This window comes from Lagenorhynchus albirostris, chromosome 3 (assembly GCF_949774975.1).
Source record: "Lagenorhynchus albirostris chromosome 3, mLagAlb1.1, whole genome shotgun sequence".
In the NCBI taxonomy this organism is placed as follows: domain Eukaryota; kingdom Metazoa; phylum Chordata; class Mammalia; order Artiodactyla; family Delphinidae; genus Lagenorhynchus; species Lagenorhynchus albirostris.
In genome coordinates, this window is record NC_083097.1 from 163,561,675 (window position 1) to 163,578,751 (window position 17,077).

At 55.5% G+C, this 17,077-nt stretch overlaps 1 protein-coding gene across 15 annotated transcripts in view; it reads left to right on the plus strand.

Annotated features, from left to right (window-relative positions):
• Positions 1–17,077, plus strand: part of DOCK6 (dedicator of cytokinesis 6) — a 45,780-nt gene that overhangs the window by 25,767 nt on the left and 2,936 nt on the right. For 10 of the 15 annotated variants that reach the window (XR_009539776.1, XR_009539777.1, XM_060145100.1 and 7 more), the window contains 22 exons: positions 181–344; positions 1,013–1,117; positions 3,266–3,358; positions 3,603–3,698; positions 4,043–4,183; positions 7,144–7,257; positions 7,451–7,621; positions 7,971–8,110; positions 8,198–8,367; positions 10,535–10,695; positions 10,965–11,147; positions 11,257–11,383; positions 11,687–11,771; positions 11,927–12,023; positions 12,158–12,292; positions 12,844–12,996; positions 13,178–13,336; positions 13,452–13,552; positions 14,233–14,425; positions 14,518–14,661; positions 15,761–15,892; positions 15,989–16,003. Coding sequence is in view for 13 of the 15 variants with exons in the window: in XM_060145100.1 (XP_060001083.1) it covers positions 181–344; positions 1,013–1,117; positions 3,266–3,358; positions 3,603–3,698; positions 4,043–4,183; positions 7,144–7,257; positions 7,451–7,621; positions 7,971–8,110; positions 8,198–8,367; positions 10,535–10,695; positions 10,965–11,147; positions 11,257–11,383; positions 11,687–11,771; positions 11,927–12,023; positions 12,158–12,292; positions 12,844–12,996; positions 13,178–13,336; positions 13,452–13,552; positions 14,233–14,425; positions 14,518–14,661; positions 15,761–15,892; positions 15,989–16,003 (2,879 nt within the window). In the remaining 2 variants the exon portion in view is untranslated. The remainder of the gene's footprint in view (positions 1–180; positions 345–1,012; positions 1,118–3,265; positions 3,359–3,602; positions 3,699–4,042; positions 4,184–7,143; positions 7,258–7,450; positions 7,622–7,970; positions 8,111–8,197; positions 8,368–10,534; positions 10,696–10,964; positions 11,148–11,256; positions 11,384–11,686; positions 11,772–11,926; positions 12,024–12,157; positions 12,293–12,843; positions 12,997–13,177; positions 13,337–13,451; positions 13,553–14,232; positions 14,426–14,517; positions 14,662–15,760; positions 15,893–15,988; positions 16,004–17,077) is intronic. The other 5 variants (XM_060145106.1, XM_060145109.1, XM_060145111.1 and 2 more) reach the window with 2 other exon arrangements.

A 17,077-nucleotide genomic window follows, 5' to 3' on the forward strand; every position in this document is an offset into this window, starting at 1 on the left:
TGTTTTTCATTCTCCCCAAAATTGCTGTGAGGCAGAGCCATTATCACACCCATTTTACAGGTGAAGAATCTAGAGGTTCAGAGAAAGAAAGTGACTTCGCCAAAGGCAGCTGACTGGGAAGGGGCAGGGGGTCATGAGGGCAGGTGGGCAGGGGGCTGAGCATATTCCTTCTGTCATCAGGGGCCCCTCCAGTGACGCTGCAGCCTGCCACGCTGGCCCATGGCCCTGGCCGCCCCGCAAGCCTCTACCTGGCCCGCTCTAAGAGTATCAGCAGCAGCAACCCTGACCTGGCCGTGGCCCCTGGCTCCGTGGATGACGAGGTCTCCCGCATCCTGGCCAGCAAGGTAGGGCAAGGGGCCCCTGCTCTCTCCAGCCTCAGTGGTCATGGCTGCCAGGTGGGCAGGTGAAAGATCTCAGTATTGACAGAGGATAGGAAAGACAGCCAACAGCATGGATGAAGACTTGACCCTGGGTTATTCCCTGGCGGTCCAGTGGTTAGGACTCCAAGCTCTCACTACCAAGGGTGCGGGTTCAATCCCTGGTCAGGGAACCAAGATCCTGCAAGCCACACAGACTGGCCAAAAAAAAATAGACTTGACCCTGGACATTAGGGTTGGGCCCTGGCTGTCACAGGTTGGGAGCTGTGCTCGGACTCTTAGGCTGACCCAAGGACAGGTGACTGGATCTTGAAAAAAGAGCACCATGTACATAGCGCAGTGGTGCATTTCCATGTGTACCCTATGCATGTACGTACACGGGGCACGTATATGCACGCACCCCACGCACATGGGAACGCGGGTGCATGTACTCATGCATTCCACGCACAGACGTATGCGGGATGCATATACGTGTGCACCCCATGCGCATTTGCGCACACACACATATTCCAGGGTTGCGTGTGGGTGTCCACGTGGGCACACGTGTGGCCCAGGACAGTGAGCACGCTTGGTGTTTCACGCTGGTTTCCCTGCCCTCTGCCCATAGATGCTACCACTTATCCGTGTATCTCCAGGGTATCGACCGCTCACACTCCTGGGTGAATTCTGCTTATGCTCCAGGAGGCAGCAAGGCGGTGCTGCGACGGGCACCCCCTTATTGTGGGGCCGACCCCAGACAGGTGCCCTCCCTGCCTGCCCCTGCACGTGTGTCACCCCACCTCAGCATGAGCTCCTCCCACCTTCCTGGCTGGGGCCGACTAACCTAGGGGGGCTGCCTGGAGGAGGCAGCGGACTCCCCCCCCACCGCCTTTGTTTGGGGCTGTGGAGTGGATGTTGTAGGCAACACAGGGTCATCTTAACCAGCCTTTTGCTGCCACACAGACCACAGCCTCAGGCAGAGACAGAAGGGGCAGGGTGGTATGCAAATAGCATGCAAATGATATGCACATTCAGCCGCTCTAACCTCACTGTCCCGCATGGCCTGTTTCTCTCCCTTCAATCCACTCTGTTCGGGGGACTCTCAACTGTCCCCTTGACACAGCAACCTGAATGATGCCCAGGGGATGGAACTGAACCTCTGGGCTCCCCAACCCCGTTTCAGGCAGAGCGACCCCTGTGGGCAGCTTCCTTTGCTTTGCCCCTTCCTGGGACCTGGTGTGGGGAGGGGCTTTGCCATCAGACCCTGGATCGGGATCAAGTCCTGGTTCTGCTGTGGGCTCCTCCTGCGCCCCAGGTTCTGAATTTTCAGAAGTGAAGACTTGCTATTCAGTGCAGCGGTCCGAGCCTGGGAGGGAGTTAGGGCATCACAGGCAAGATTTTGTTGGGGAGATAGATCCTCAACCCAGCTTCATCCCTGAGTTACTGGCTAGTCGGGGAGAGAGACACCCATCAAACAAACACATGAATATATAAGTGCAGGGGGTGAAAATACCTGAGAGGAAACGAACTGAAACAGGCCACCAGCCTCCCTCTGGGTGGTCTGGGGAGCCTCTCCCGGGAGGCGACATTTTTGCTGGTACCTGAAGGGTAAGATAGAGCCAGCCAGTGAAGGGTGGGTGTTCCAGATGGAGGGAAAGGCATATGCAGAGGTTGGAACCAAGCGCAGAGGCCCCTGGGCACCAAGGGCTGGATTCCCTGCATACCTGGCCCCAGGCCGTGTTCCAGTTCTGTACCTGTCACCTAGGCAACCTGCACCGCATGGCAGCCAGGGAACTGTTCACAGCACGAGCAGGGGGACTTTTGGACAGTCTTCTAAGATTTGCTGGGAGTCTGGGTTCATGGACCTTTCCAGTCCCCCCATGTTTTTAACAGGTCTCCCCACCAGTGCCCTCAGTTCTCGGGGGTGTCAGCTGGGCCTGGAAGAGCACATAAGAGGTGACAAGGTGGCAGGAGGGCAGGCATTCCAGGCAGGAGGCGGCAGTGAGGCTGGCCTTTGCAGTAGATGGCCCATCTGATGCGGGCTGAGGAGCCCAGGGCGTGTGGCTGGGACTATGGGAGCTGCGGGGGCCCCCACGGCCAAGGCAAGGACCTGGGCAGTTTCCAGGGCCGGGCCAGCTCCATCACTGGGTCTCCTCTGTCACCTGACCAGCAAAGGAGGCGGGGAGAGTGGAGCTTGAGCACCTCATGCCCATTTCACAGATGGGGACACTGAGGCCTGGCAAGGCCCCAAGCAAGGCTGGAGTGGGGCCAGGCCTGGAAACTGGGGCTCTCTTGGCTGCTCCCACCGTCTCTCATCACCACCTCACCTCCTCTGTCCTTATCTTTCTTTTTCTTATTTCTCCTCCTCCATCCTCCCTTTAATCCCCTTTGTCTACACTCTACGCCCCTGTCTGCACTCTTCCTCCTCCACCCTGGTGCCCTCCGCCTCCTCTGTCCATCCCTGGACTCACGGACTAACACACACTCTCCGCCCTCGTCCCCACTTGGCTCACCTCCTCTGACCACGTTCTCTTCTCCGTCTACACTGATTTTACCCTCCCCACCTCCACTCCTCCCATGTCTTTTCTCTTATCTTTGTCTGCTGGGTCCTGCTCCATCTGATGGGTTCCTGTCCACATTCTTGCCTGTTCCGTTCACCCTGCTTGTCCGTCCCCTCCTTACCTGTGTCTTGCTTCTTCTCGTCTCTTCCATCACATTCTTACTCTCTCCATCCGCTCCCACACACTTCTGTCTTTATTAACACGGCTCTCCCCATCCACGTCCCCACTGTCTGTCCACACGGCCATGTCTTTCCTCCATCCACGCCGACTGTCTCTCTCCTCTGTCCATACCGCCTGCACCCACCCTGACCCCCCTCGCCATCCCATCCCCTCGTCATCCCATCATAGGCCATCGACCGCAGCTCTAGCCGAACCTCTTCCTACCTCGAGGGCTCCTCCTCGACCCCACCAGCCACCCAGCCAAGACCCACTGTGCAGAAGGTAGTGGGAGGCAGGGGGTGGGTGACTCCATTTTGGGGTCCAGAGCTCCCTTGCCCTCGAGCCGAGCAGGGTCTGGAGAGCCCGGGGAAAGGGCATGTTGACTCCTCCTGGCCCCTTTCCTCCTGCATGGCCTCTCGCTGCTCTAATCCCAAGCCCTCCAGCTGCATCCTCCTCTGTCACGCCCTCCAGACGGGGGTACGGGGTGGGCTCCTCTGCTCTCTGTGATCCCTGCCCCTGCCCCCAGCTGCTTCACGAGGAGCTGGCCCTGCAGTGGGTGGTCAGCGGCAGTGCCGTGCGCGAGGCTGTCCTGCAGCATGCCTGGTTCTTCTTCCAGCTCATGGTGAGACACCCTCCTCCCCGCCCAAGAACAAGGGGCCCCCAGGGGAGACTCTCCTTGGGGAGAGAAGCCCCCTGAGATTGTACCTAAGCTCCCTGAGAAGTGTCCCCAAGAGACCCACACGTAGAGAGAGATAAGAGATACCTAAGGGAATCTCTCCCTGGAGAGGCCCCCTGAAAGTTCCCTGAAACCCCTTGCACAGTGAGAAGGATCCCCACTACCCACCTTCCCTATAAGACCATTGAGAGACCCCTGACTCACAGCCCACCCATCTGCTCCCTTCTGGCAGGCCACCTCCACCCATAGCCCCTCAAGACCCACCCCTCACCCTCTTGCCCCACCCCCAGGTGAAAAGCATGGCGCTGCACCTGCTTCTGGGCCAGAAGCTGGACACACCCCGCAAGCTTCGCTTCCCTGGGCGCTTCCTGGATGACATTGCTGCCCTGGTGGGCTCTGTGGGCCTGGAGGTCATCACCCGCGTCCACAAGGTAAGGGGGAGGGGCCTCCATGGAAGGAGGGTGGGGCAGGGGTGCTTAGGGAGGACATAGAGCCAGCCACATGAGGCATCAGTCCTGTCCAATGCCTCCTGGCTACAAGACCACGAATCCCATTTGCTGAATCAGTCTGTTCACGCAACATCTATTTCTTAAGCACAGCCCTGTGCTGGGAACTAGAGACACAGCAGTGAACAAAACAGACCCAGTTCCTTACCCTCACGGAGCTGACTTTTAGGGGAAGACTTGAAGGACATGAGGGAGCAATCTATGTGATATCTGGGGGAAGAGCATTCCAGTCATGGGGGGAACAGCAAGTGCAAAGGCCCTGAGGCAGGACCGTGCCACTGTCAGAGGAGCAGTGAGGAGGTGAGTGGCTGGGGTGAAGTGAACAAAGTGGAGAGTGGGAGTTGGTGAAGGCAGAGAGGTGACAGGGCAGATGCATTAGCCCTTAGCACAGTATCAGAATACAGTAAGTACTCAGTAAATGGATGTTGATGTTCCGAGACCTTGATGGTTATCCAGGCCCTGGACCACTAATTCCAGTGCTCACAGAAGCTGGGCAGACAGTGATAATAGTAATAAAATTATGCATTTATTGAGCACTTACTGTGTACTTAAATACTTTATTTTTAAATTTTATTTATTTATTTTTATTTGTTTATTTTTGGCTGCACTGGGTCTCCATTGCTGTGCGCGGGCTTTCTCTAGCTGTGGCGAGCGGGGGCTACTCTTTATTGCGGTGCGCGGGCTCCTCATTGCAGTGTCTTCTCTTGTTGCGGAGCACGGGCTCTAGGCACGCAGGCTTCAGTAGTGGGGGCATGCAGGTTCAGTAGTTGTGCACGGGCTTAGTTGCTCCACGGCATGTAGGATCTTCCCGGACCAGGCCTCAAACCCATGTCCCCTGCATTGGCAGGCGGATTCTTAACACTGTGCCACCAGGGAAGCCCTTACCTAAATACTTTAGATGGATCACATTAAACTCTCCTAACAACTCCATGAAGTTAGTAGTATTGTTTCCTCCATTATACTGTTGGAGAAACAGAGGCAAAGAATGACTGAGTAACAACTTGATACCATATAAGTGGGAATGGGCAGAATGGGGATTTGAACCCTCACCACCAGCTTCAGTTGGGGGAGTAGGGCTTATGGTGGACCAGAGGGCATGTGGCCAGAATGTCTGATTTTTAAAGAGAAAGGGGACTTCGGATTTGATGGGAATTTTCCAGATTTTTGAAATGCTAGTTGGCCCAAGCTGGTCCTTGTGCAATCCCCTGCGACCTCTGGGCTGGTCTCAAAGGTTTTAACCTTGTTTCGCTAGAGCCTCCCCAAGGGCTGAGTTCCCGGAGGCTGATCCAGATTATGAGGAAACCCTCCTCAAAAGGGCTGCAGGAAGGGGCTTCCCTGGTGCCGTAGTGGTTGAGAATCTGCCTGCAGGGGACACGGGTTCGAGCCCTGGTCTGGGAGGATCCCACACGCCGCGGAGCAACTAGGCCCGTGAGCCACAACTACTGAGCCTGCGCATCTGGAGCCTGTGCTCCGCAACAAGAGAGGCCGCGATAGTGAGAGGCCCGCGCACCGTGATGAAGAGTGGCCCCCGCTTGCCACAACTAGAGAAAGCCCTCGCACAGAAACGAAGACCCAACACAGCAAAAATAAATTAATTAATTAATAAACTCCTAACCCCAACATCTTCTTTAAAAAAAAAAAAAAAAGGGCTGCAGGGAAGAACAATGCCCTTGAGAAGCACCTTCGTCACAGCGCTGGGGGGGTATCAGTGACGGGCCACAGCGGTTTCATTCCTTCACTTGACATTTATGGAGTACCAACTGTATCAGGCTCCACGCACAAGTCTCTGCCCCACTTGAGGACTCAGAGCTCAGGTGGATTTTGTATTTTGTTTCTTTGGGTTGCAGGGAACTGCGGGCCACCGAGGCTAACTTGTGAGGCCAAGAGTAGCTCCCGAAAGCAGGAGGGCAGCTGGGCCTTGAGGCCATGGGAGCCTCCTTCCTTGTCGTTCCTCACACGTGCCAGGCGCTTCCTGCTCCAGGGCCTTTGCACTTACTGTTCCCTCTCTTCAGAACGCCTTTCTCCCCTGGGCTCTTGCTCACCCTTCAGGCTTCTCTTGAAATAGCACCCTGTTTGTTGTCTTTGAAACACATAGAGCTATCTGGAATACTCTTATCCCCCATCCCCGCCCCCATGAGACTGAGAGCTGGACAATCAGCAGGGACCATGTCTGTCTTTTTCACAAGACTTGGTACATAATAGATGCTTGTTAAATGATTTCTTAGGGTTTATCAGTTAGGGCAAAGGTTAATTTGCTTGTCATCACAAATGGTTTAAATGTGACCAAAGTTTATTTCTGAGCATAGGTGGGCTACGGAGGGCTCCACGGTGTGGGCCGGGCCATCTCAGTTCATCATGGTACCTGCCACATCAGGCATTACAGGCTATGGAAACCGGAGGACCTGCCCCTTCTGTTTAAGTGGCCAGGTCATTCCTCTCAAATCCCATTGGCCAGGATGTGGTCACATGATTGTTCTCAGCTGCATGGGAGGCTAGGAAATGTAGTCCCTACCCAGCTCTGAACTCTGAAAAAGCATCCCAATACCTATGAGAGGATATGGTAGGGGGTCAGCAGCCAGTCTCTGCCATCTGTGTTGTGTTACTCAAATCTGGTGAGAGAATAAAAAAGAGTTTCCTCAACAGAGCCGGGTGGAGGGTAGACACTAACTGTGGGGAAGGGAAGGACTAGTCAGAGGGAGGAGGACAACCAGGAAGCCTGGGAGTCCAGAGCCTAGAGACAAGGGCGTGTCGAGGAGACCCAAGGTTTTCGGGCAGTGACACGGCTCTTAGGGGTCACTGGTGGCCTTGGCGAGAGCCAGGCCAAGGGCAGGGACGGAGGCTTGATGGGGTGGGTGGGCATGGCCTGACAGGCCCTGTTCCCCCAGGACGTGGAGCTGGCCGAGCACCTCAACGCCAGCCTGGCCTTCTTCCTCAGTGATCTGCTGTCCCTGGTGGACCGCGGCTTTGTCTTCAGCCTGGTCCGGGCTCACTACAAGCAGGTAGAGGTGGGCGTGGTGGGAATGGCACACCTGCAGAGACGTGGTAGGAACAACACACCTGCGGGGATGTGGTGGGGACGGCATACCTGTGGGGGACTTGGAGGGGACAGCACACCTGCGGGGACATGGCAGGGGGTGGTGTGGATTGGTGGGCAGAGCAGTGTAGTGTCACCCGCTGAACCCTCCCCCGCAGGTGGCCACACGGCTGCAGTCGGCTCCCAACCCGGCGGTGCTGCTGACCCTGCGCATGGACTTCACCCGCATCCTATGCGGCCACGAGCACTACGTGACCCTCAACCTCCCTTGCTGCCCCCTGTCACCCCCGGCCTCACCCTCGCCCTCCATATCTTCCACCACCTCGCAGGTGGGCTGGCCTCACATCTGCTTCCTCTTCTTTACCTATGACCTCTTACCTTTCAGCCCTTCTTGTGTGGTTCCCTCATCTCTGTCCATTTCGCAATAGGCCACTGCCCAGGGGACTGACCCCTTACCTCTGACCCTTCACCTCTGACCCTGCATTCTCAGCAGTTTCCTGGGAGGACCAGCTTCTGATTTGTCACCCCTAAATCCTAACTCCCAGACTGGCGTTCCATCTGCCATTTCTCAAATCTCTGACTTTGGACCCTGTGCCCTGTCATCTCACAGATGAGTTAACCCTAACCTCTCACCTCTGACCCTGGGCCCCTGGTCCCTTGCTTTGTCCCCCTCTCCAGAGCTCCACCTTTTCCAGCCAGGCCCCAGACCCCAAGGTGATCAGCATGTTCGAGCTGAGTGGGTCGTTCCGGCAGCAGCACTTCCTGGCTGGGCTCCTGCTGACGGAACTGGCCCTGGCCCTGGAACCTGAGGCCGAGGGGTGAGCACAGGCCCTGCCTGGCCGTGGGGCGGGAGGAAGGTCCAGGAGCCACACCCACTCTGTCCTGAGCACCTCACTACCCCACAGGGCGTCCCTGCTGCACAAGAAGGCCATCAGTGCTGTCCACAGCCTGCTCTGTGGCCATGATGCTGACCCCCGCTACGCCGAGGCCACTGTGAAGGCCCGGGTGGCCGAGCTATACCTGCCACTGCTGTCACTGGCGCGGGACACACTGCCACGGCTGCATGACTTTGCTGGTCAGCAGGGCAAGGAGGGGTGGGGTCCCACAATCTGGGGGCCTGATTGATCCCACAAGGCTCAGATCGGGAAAGGTGGGCGAGCATGTTAGGAGTAAAAACATGGGTGTTAGGATCAGAGGAGTGGGTCCAAGTCCTGCTGTGGGGCCCCAAGAAAGCCATTAACCTCTCTGAGCCTCAGGTTTACCACCTGTAACATGGAGACAGTGGTAGCACCAACTACCTCCTAGGATTATGTGAAAATCTGAGCACGTGTAGTACTGGGATATTGTCAGCGTGCAATACATGGGAGGTGAATTATCTTCTAGAAAGAGGTGTGAGGAGGGAAAGGTGGGGAACATCAGTTGGGGCCCTGTGTTCGTTCATTTATATGCACTTTCATTGGCACCACCAATGGACAAGTGTGTTCAGTGGTTGGAAACACAGACCTGGGATTGGTGGGTTGATCCCCTTCGTCATTCGGGGGAAACTCTCAGTTGTTATCTCTTGAATTTTTTTTTCTGCCTCGTTTTCTCTCTTCTCTCCTCCTGAGACTCCAATTACACGTATGTTAGACCTTTATGATCATGTCACAAGTGTGTGCTGTGCTCTGTTCTGGTTTTCATTCTGTTTGCTCCCTGTGCTTGAGTTGGGAAACTTTCTCTTCACATGTGTTTGAGCTCACTACTTCTGTCTTCCGCTGTGTCTGGTCTTCTATTAATCCCCTCCACTGAGTTCTGAATTTCAAATTTTATATTTTCCAGTTGTAAATTTTGATTTCGTTGTTGTTGTAGATTCTAGTTCTCTGCTGAAATTCTCCATTTTTTTAACCCATGTTTGTGCATCTTTTTTATTTTTTATTTTAAAGTTTTGCTCACTTCAACATTTGATCATTTCTGTGCCTGCTTCTATTGTCTTTTCTCCCTTATCAGTCACCTTTTCCTGCCTCTTCACATCTTCTGATTTTGTATTGTATTTTGGACATTGCATGTAAAAGGAACATCAGGACTGAAGCAATGTCATCTTTTCCCAGTGAGCATTCCCCTTTCTGTCTCTTAGGCAGCTAGGATAAGGGGCTGATCACCTCAATCCAGTCAGGAATGCAGCTAGGTTAAACTGGGCTGGAGCTTTAGTAAAACTCAGTTGACTTTGACCTTTTATTTCAAGACTCTCTGGAGTGAAACCTGTTCTGTATTTGTTGGCAGCAACTCTCTCTCTCTGATGAGACTGTGTTTTTTGGGGAGGGGGGAGTGGAGACAGTACTCTCTTAAAATCAGAGATTTTTTTTTTCTTTTTTTTTCTGGCTGTGTTGTGTCTTCGTTGCTGTGCACGGGTTTTCTGTAGTTGTGGTGAGCGGGGGCCACTCTTTGTTGCGGTGCGCGGGCTTCTTATTGCAGTGGCTTCTCTTGTTGCGGAGCACAGGCTTTAGGCGTGTAGGCTTCAGTAGTTATGGCATGTGGGCTCTAGAGCACAGGCTCAGTAGTTGTGGCGTACGGGCTTAGTGGCTCCGTGGCATGTGGGAATCTTCCTGGACCAGGGATTGAACCTGTGTCCCCTGCATTGGCAGGTGGATTCTTAACCACTGTGCCACCAGGGAAGTCCAAGATCAGAGATTTTGGAACCAGACTGTTTAGATTAAAATCCTAGCTCTACCATTTACCTACTGTGTGACCCCAGGAAAGTAACTTAACCTCTCTGTGCCTCAGTTTTTTCTTCTAAAGAGTAAGGGTGATAAAAGGAATTATCTCATAGGGTTGTTTTGAAGAGTAAGAGTTAATATTGTTAAAGTGCTTAGAACAGTACCTGACGCAGGAAATGCTATGTAAGTGCCAGTTGGTGCTATAATAATAGCAGCAGCATTTATTATTGTGGTTGTCACCATTGCCATCATCATCATCGTCGTCATCTCTACAATGACTGCTCCTGTGCACCAGGCCACGTTCTAAGTGTTGAGTTTAGAGTGGCCAGAGCAGATACAGTCCAGGCCTTTGTGGATCTTAGAAACAGTTGCATGATGCATGTAACTAATTACAAGTACAATAAGTGAGCTCTGGGAGTCAATAACTAGAGACTCCACCCTGGTCTGGGGGGTGGAATCACGGAAGGCTTCCCTGAGGAGGTGACCTGTGAGCTGAAATTTGAGACAGAGACAGCACTTAACCACGGTCTCATTCTTTTCTCGACCCAGAGGGACCAGGTCAGCGGTCAAGACTGGCCTCTATGCTCGACTCAGACACAGAAGGGGAAGGGGACATGGGAGGCACCATCAACCCCTCAGTGGCCATGGCCATCGCTGGTGGCCCCCTGGCCCCTGGTTCCCGGGTCAGCATCTCCCAGGGCCCAGCGACCGTGAGTACCAGCCTTGTCCCCAGAGACCCCATCCAACATTTGATTGTTTTTGTGCCTGCGTCTAATGTCTTTTCTCCCTTATCAATCACATCTTCCTGCCCCTTCACGTCTTGTGATTTTTTTATTGTATTTTGGACATCGTGTGTCCGATAACCTGGTAACGGAATTTATGCAATGAAGTACCAATTGGCCAGGTCTCATCTTAACATGGAGAAAAATGAAAGTCACCTCTCTCCCTTCTGAGTGCCCTGTCCCCTCTCTGCCCCCAGGCTGCTCGCTCGGGCTGTGCCCTCTCCGCCGAGTCTAGTCGGACCTTGCTGGTGTGTGTGCTGTGGGTCTTGAAGAATGCTGAGCCAGCCCTGCTGCAGCGCTGGGCTGCGGACCTGGCCCTCCCTCAGCTGGGTCGTCTCTTGGACTTGCTGTACCTCTGTCTGGCTGCCTTTGAATACAAGGTTCGAGGGGTGGGCGGGGGACTGGGGTATAGGAGGCAGAAGAAGCAGGACCAGGTTAGCCCACAGAAAAGAGCAGAGTCAACCTCGAACTTATTCTCTGTTCCTGCAGGGGAAAAAGGCCTTTGAACGTATCAACAGTCTCACGTTCAAGAAGTCACTGGACATGAAGGCCCGGCTGGAGGAAGCTATCTTGGGCACCATCGGAGCCCGACAGGAGATGGTGCGACGGAGCCGTGGTGAGAGGGAGATGTACCCCATGCACGTCCCTACCCGGTGCCTCCCAGCCTTTGTACCAGGGGCCCCAAGGCGGGGACCATCTCTGCCTCTATTTGGCTTACTTTTCCCAGAAAGAAGTCGACGCGTTATCCCCGTACACGTGGGTGTTTGTGTTCCCTGTTCACGTCTAACTGCATCCACTCTGCAAGCATCCACGTCACCCAGCGTCCTCACAGGGATCCCATGTGTGTGGGATCCATTCTCATGGTCACGTGTGTCTCTCTGTTTTTGCACATCTGTGAACATGCACCTGTGTGTCTCAGAGAGGAGCCCATTTGGGAACCAGGAGAATGTACGCTGGCGGAAGAGCGTCACACACTGGAGACAAACCTCGGACCGTGTGGACAAGTGGGTGTGGGCAGGAAGTAGTTTGCTGGGGTTAGACCAATGTCCAGAGAACTGGCGCCCCCCCGCCCCAGGGCAGCCGAGGGAGGGGAAAGACCTCAGCCGTGGGGTGAAGTCTGGCCCTGAGAGGCCCCCTCAATCCCTCCTGTCCCCTCCAGGACCAAGGATGAAATGGAACACGAGGCCTTGGTGGACGGGAACCTGGCAACCGAGGCAAGCCTGGTGGTCCTGGATACACTGGAGATCATCGTGCAGGTAGGGCTTGATCCAGCACCTCCCTCACCTCTGACCCCACCACAGGGCCTTGTGATCTCTGACTCCAGAATCCCTCTCCTTCCCTGACTCCATAACCACCCCAGTCTCTAACAGCTGGATTTCTGGCCCCCCAGACGGTGATACTGTCAGAGGCCCGGGAGAGTATCTTGGGCGCGGTACTGAAGGTTGTGTTGTACAGTCTGGGCAGTGCCCAGAGTGCCCTCTTCTTGCAGCACGGCCTGGCCACACAGCGGGCCCTGGTATCCAAGGTGAGTACCTCTGACAGCCACGCTTCTTAAGAGTAACAGTTGGGCTTCCCTGGTGGTGCAGTGGTTGAGAGTCCGCCTGCCGATGCAGGGGACACGGGTTCGTGCCCCGGTCCGGGAAGATCCCACATGCCGCGGAGCGGCTGGGCCCGTGAGCCGTGGCCACTGAGCCTGCGCATCCAGAGCCTGTGCTCCGCAGCGGGAGAGGCCACAACAGTGAGAGGCCCGCGTACCGCAAAAAAAAAAAAAGAAAAAAAAGAGTAACAGTCACAGCCCATTCATTGAGCAACTGTTGTGTGCTCAGCAGCTCCATGAGGCAGGCAGACACTCCTTAGCTACAGCTTGCAGAGGAGGGAACTGAGGATCAGAGTGGCAGAGTTACTCACCCGGAGTCACACAGTAGGGGCTTAAACCCAGGTCTGACGCCAAAACTTGCTGGGCTTGGCCCGAGAAGGCAGAACACAGACCGATGCTTCTGCTCATGTCCCCATCGGGGACCTTCTGAGCCAGAACGGGGAGGGGCTGACTGGTGTCTGTCCCGCCCTGGGGGCCAGTTCCCAGAGCTGCTGTTTGAGGAGGACACAGAGCTGTGTGCCGACCTCTGCTTGAGGCTCCTGCGACACTGCGGCAGCCGCATCAGCGCCATCCGTACGCACGCCAGCGCCTCCCTCTACCTCCTCATGCGCCAGAATTTCGAGATTGGCAACGTAAGTGGGGGTGTGGCGGTGGGGGTGATCTATGGCTCTGGGGAGGGCGGCCGACTAGGGGTCTTGACGCGATAGACGCACTGCAGGAGGGGAGAGGGGTGAAGTCAGTGGGTCAAGCAGGCTCTGGTGTGAGGGTCCGAGGTCCACAGTCAGGCGTGCTCTTCCTCCCCGGCCTACCCAGAACTTTGCCCGCGTGAAGATGCAAGTGACCATGTCGCTTTCGTCCCTGGTGGGGACAACGCAGAACTTCAGCGAAGAGCACCTGCGACGTTCACTCAAGACCATCCTCACCTATGCCGAGGAGGATGTGGGGCTGCGGGACAGCACCTTTGCTGAGCAGGTGACCCCGCCGGACCCCCGCCCGACCTTCCGCAGCCAGGGTCTTTGCCCTGCCATGCTTGACCCCTGACCCCACCACCTCGGCTCTGTCACTCCTGGCCATTCCCCCGTTCCAGGTCCAGGACCTGATGTTCAACTTGCACATGATCCTGACTGACACGGTGAAGATGAAGGAGCATCAGGAGGACCCGGAAATGCTCATTGACCTCATGTACAGGTGAGGAGGGCCGGTTGGAACCTTCAGCCATTCACAGACAGGTGAGGGGAGAGGAGGTGGTGAGAGGAACAGGTGGGGAGGGAGCAGGTGAGCGTACAGGTAATAAGAGAGACAAGTAAGGATAGACAAGTGAAGAGGGACCAGGAGAGGAGACACGTGAAGATGACCAAGTGAGAGGGCAGACAGGTGAGGGGCCAGGTGAGCAGACAGGTGAGGGCAGGTAAATGAGCAAGTAAAAATGGTGCCGGATGAACATACAGATGAGGGTGACAGAGGAGCACAAGAATAAGTGAGGGGGACAGGTAGGAGAGACAGGTGAGGTGCTAACACATGAAGGGGTGACAGATTAGGGGAACAAGTGATTTGGAGGTGAGTGAAGGGTATTTAGTAAGAAACTGGGGAGTGGGAGATGGGGGCCCGGGTGATGGAGACAGGGAAGGCAGGGGGCATACAGAAGGGCTGGGTCTGGGCAGACCCAGAGTGACACTTGTGGGGGTAATGAAGAGATGGACAGGTAAGGAGTGGGATAAGTTAGGAGACAGGTGAATGGGGTAAAGGTGAGGAGATTGGCTGGGGCAGATGGGTGGGGCCACAGGTGAAGGGGATGGACAAGTGAGGGGTGGGCAGGGGGGCAAGGTAAGTCTCCATCCTTCTCACATCCCCCCTCACCTGGGTTCTAGGATTGCCCGGGGCTACCAGGGCTCCCCAGACCTGCGGCTGACATGGCTGCAGAACATGGCGGGGAAGCACGCGGAGCTGGGCAACCACGCGGAGGCTGCGCAGTGCATGGTTCACGCGGCCGCCCTGGTGGCCGAGTACCTCGCTCTGCTGGAGGACAGCCGCCACCTGCCTGTGGGCTGTGTTTCCTTCCAGGTGAGCGGCAGGGATGGGGGGTGGGGTAGTGGCGGGCAGGGGGTGGCACACGTGGGCCGAGGACCAGGCTCTGATGCCACCTCCCACCCCAGAACATCTCGTCCAACGTGCTGGAGGAGTCCGCCATCTCTGACGACATCCTGTCGCCTGATGAGGAGGGCTTCTGTTCCGGGAAGCACTTCACGGAGCTGGGGCTGGTGGGGCTGCTGGAACAGGCGGCCGCCTACTTCACCATGGTGAGGCCTGGGGCTGGGGCGACATCATGCATCTGCTTGTGGGCCTGATACCCGCTCCCAGAGCCTCAAGGTGAAGCTGCTGCCTGGACCCTTTCTGGGCAGGGGATTTGCGGAGAAGGACTGGGATCCCTCAGAGGCCCTGTTACCTGCCTTTTTCCCCATAAAACCCTTGAATATATTCAGTTACCATTTTAAATTCTTTTTTTTTTTTTTTTTTTTTGTGCCGCACCCTGTGGCTTGCAGGATCTTAGTTCCCCGACTAAGGGGACTGAACCCAGGCCCCCCTGCAGTGAGAATGTGGAGTCCTAACCACTGGACCACTAGGGAAGTCCCTAAAATTCTTTTTTGTTATAAAAAATTTCAAGAACACATAAAAGAAAGTTGTATCCCCACCACCCCCCCTACCCAGCACTCAAATTCAGTGACCACCTATATTTACCATCCTGTTTCAGTTCTTTGCATCAAGCCTTCTTTTTTTTTTTCCTTTTTTTCTAGAGGTTTTTTTTTTTGTTATTGTTGTTTTTATTATTATGATCACTTTGCTGGAGTCTCAGAGACAGAGGCCTTGGGAATAAGCCAGACGGTAGACACAGATCTCTAACAGTCAGCAAATAGCTCAGGATACCTGCCGTGTGCCAGGCTTGATGCTGGCCCTGACTGGGGGCCAGCGGCACTCAGGAGTGGCCGTTACCATGTGCTGGGAGGCAGTTGGGTGTGGAGGTTTTAGACACCATGCCAGAAGGGCCGGCCTTCAGGTCCTGGCCCTGGGGAGCCCCTCCACGTCTCTGAAGTTCAGTTTCCCCTCTGAGGAATGGAAAAAGATGATGACTCCTCCCACCAGTGAAGGAACATGGGTAGAGTGTACATGTACACAGCACCGGGTCCGTAGTAAGCATGGTGGAGACCACAAAGGATGTTTGTAGGGGCTGAGTGGAAAGGCTGGTACCCCATCTGGGGCAGGTGTGGTCAGGGTGGGCTTCCTGGAGGAAGTGATGGAAGATGGCACCCTGGAGGGTGGGTAGGAGCATGGAAGGAGGGTTGTTCCAGGCAGGAGAGAAGATCAGGGCTGGTGCTGGAAATCCTGATGTTCCACCCCCAGGGTGGGCTCTACGAGGCAGTGAATGAGGTCTACAAGACCCTCATCCCCATCCTGGAAGCCCACCGCGACTACAAGAAGCTGGCTGCTGTGCACGGCAAACTGCAGGAGGCCTTCACCAAGATCATGCACCAGGTGGGCCCAGGATGCCCTCTCAGACCCTGCCCTCAGCCCCAGCCCCTGGCCCCTGCTGAGCTCAGCTGACCTTGACCCTTCTGTCCCCACCCACAGAGCTCCGGCTGGGAGGTGAGTGGCCACCTGCCTCTGGTCAACAGTGGTCAGGGACCACCAGGGGGCGCTGGAGGAGCACAGCTGCCTGGCCGCGGGGGCTCAGTGGGCGATGACGCACCCCACTACTTCCCCCCCGGAGCCCCCCTCCCTGCCCCAGATCTCCAGGGCAGCCTGTGACTCACCCAGCTGGGAGCTCTCCAGAGACACCCCTCCCTCAGGCAGGGCCAGCTTGGTCACTGCCTGGAAGGGGGGGCCTCCAACTTCCTCTGTCTCTGTTTCTTTTTCTCTCTCTTTGTGTCTCTTGGTCTCTTTCCGTCCATCTCTCCCTGTCTCTGCCTCTCTCCTTGATCACTCTCTCTGTGTGTCTCCCTTGGTCTCTGTCTCTCCCTGTCTCCCCAGCTTCCCCCAGGGTCTCTGCTCATTGCCATTTAATGTCCCCCCTCTCCCGCCTCTCCCCGACTTGGGTCTATTTTTAGGCATCTCCTAGTTTGGGGAGAATTTTCTGGCCAAAGATGGCAGGAACCCAGAACCAAGGGGGGAGGACTGGGTGGGAGCTGGGCGGGGCGGTTAAGTCCTCTCCCTCCCCGGATCTCCTGTCTCTGCCCATGGAATAGTTCTCATGGGGTAGCATAACCAGGACTCTGGGGGTTGGGGGCTGTGACCTCTGACCTAACCCATGACTTTGTCTCTCTGCCCCCTGCTCCCCACCTCCGTCTCCTGGTACCTATCTCACCCTGCCTGGATCTGCCTTGGTGAGTGAACATGGAGCCACCCCCATCCTGAAAAGTAGCCTACCTGGAGGGAGGGGGTCCTTCTTGGCAAACTTAGATCTGGGAGGGGAGGGGATGCACTGGAACAAGGGAACTAGAGCCTCTGTCCCAGAGCAAGAAACGGCCACGCCTTCCCTCAGTCACTCATGCATATGAGCACCTACTGTATACCCAGACCTATAGGCATTGAGGACCTAGTTATGAGCAATAGGGCCCCGGTTCTCATTTCATATTGAGATCCAGACTCTGAAGAACTGCATGGGTCATGAGGGAGAATCAGAAACTAGGGGTTTGTGTTAAATGAGAATAAAGATTTGTG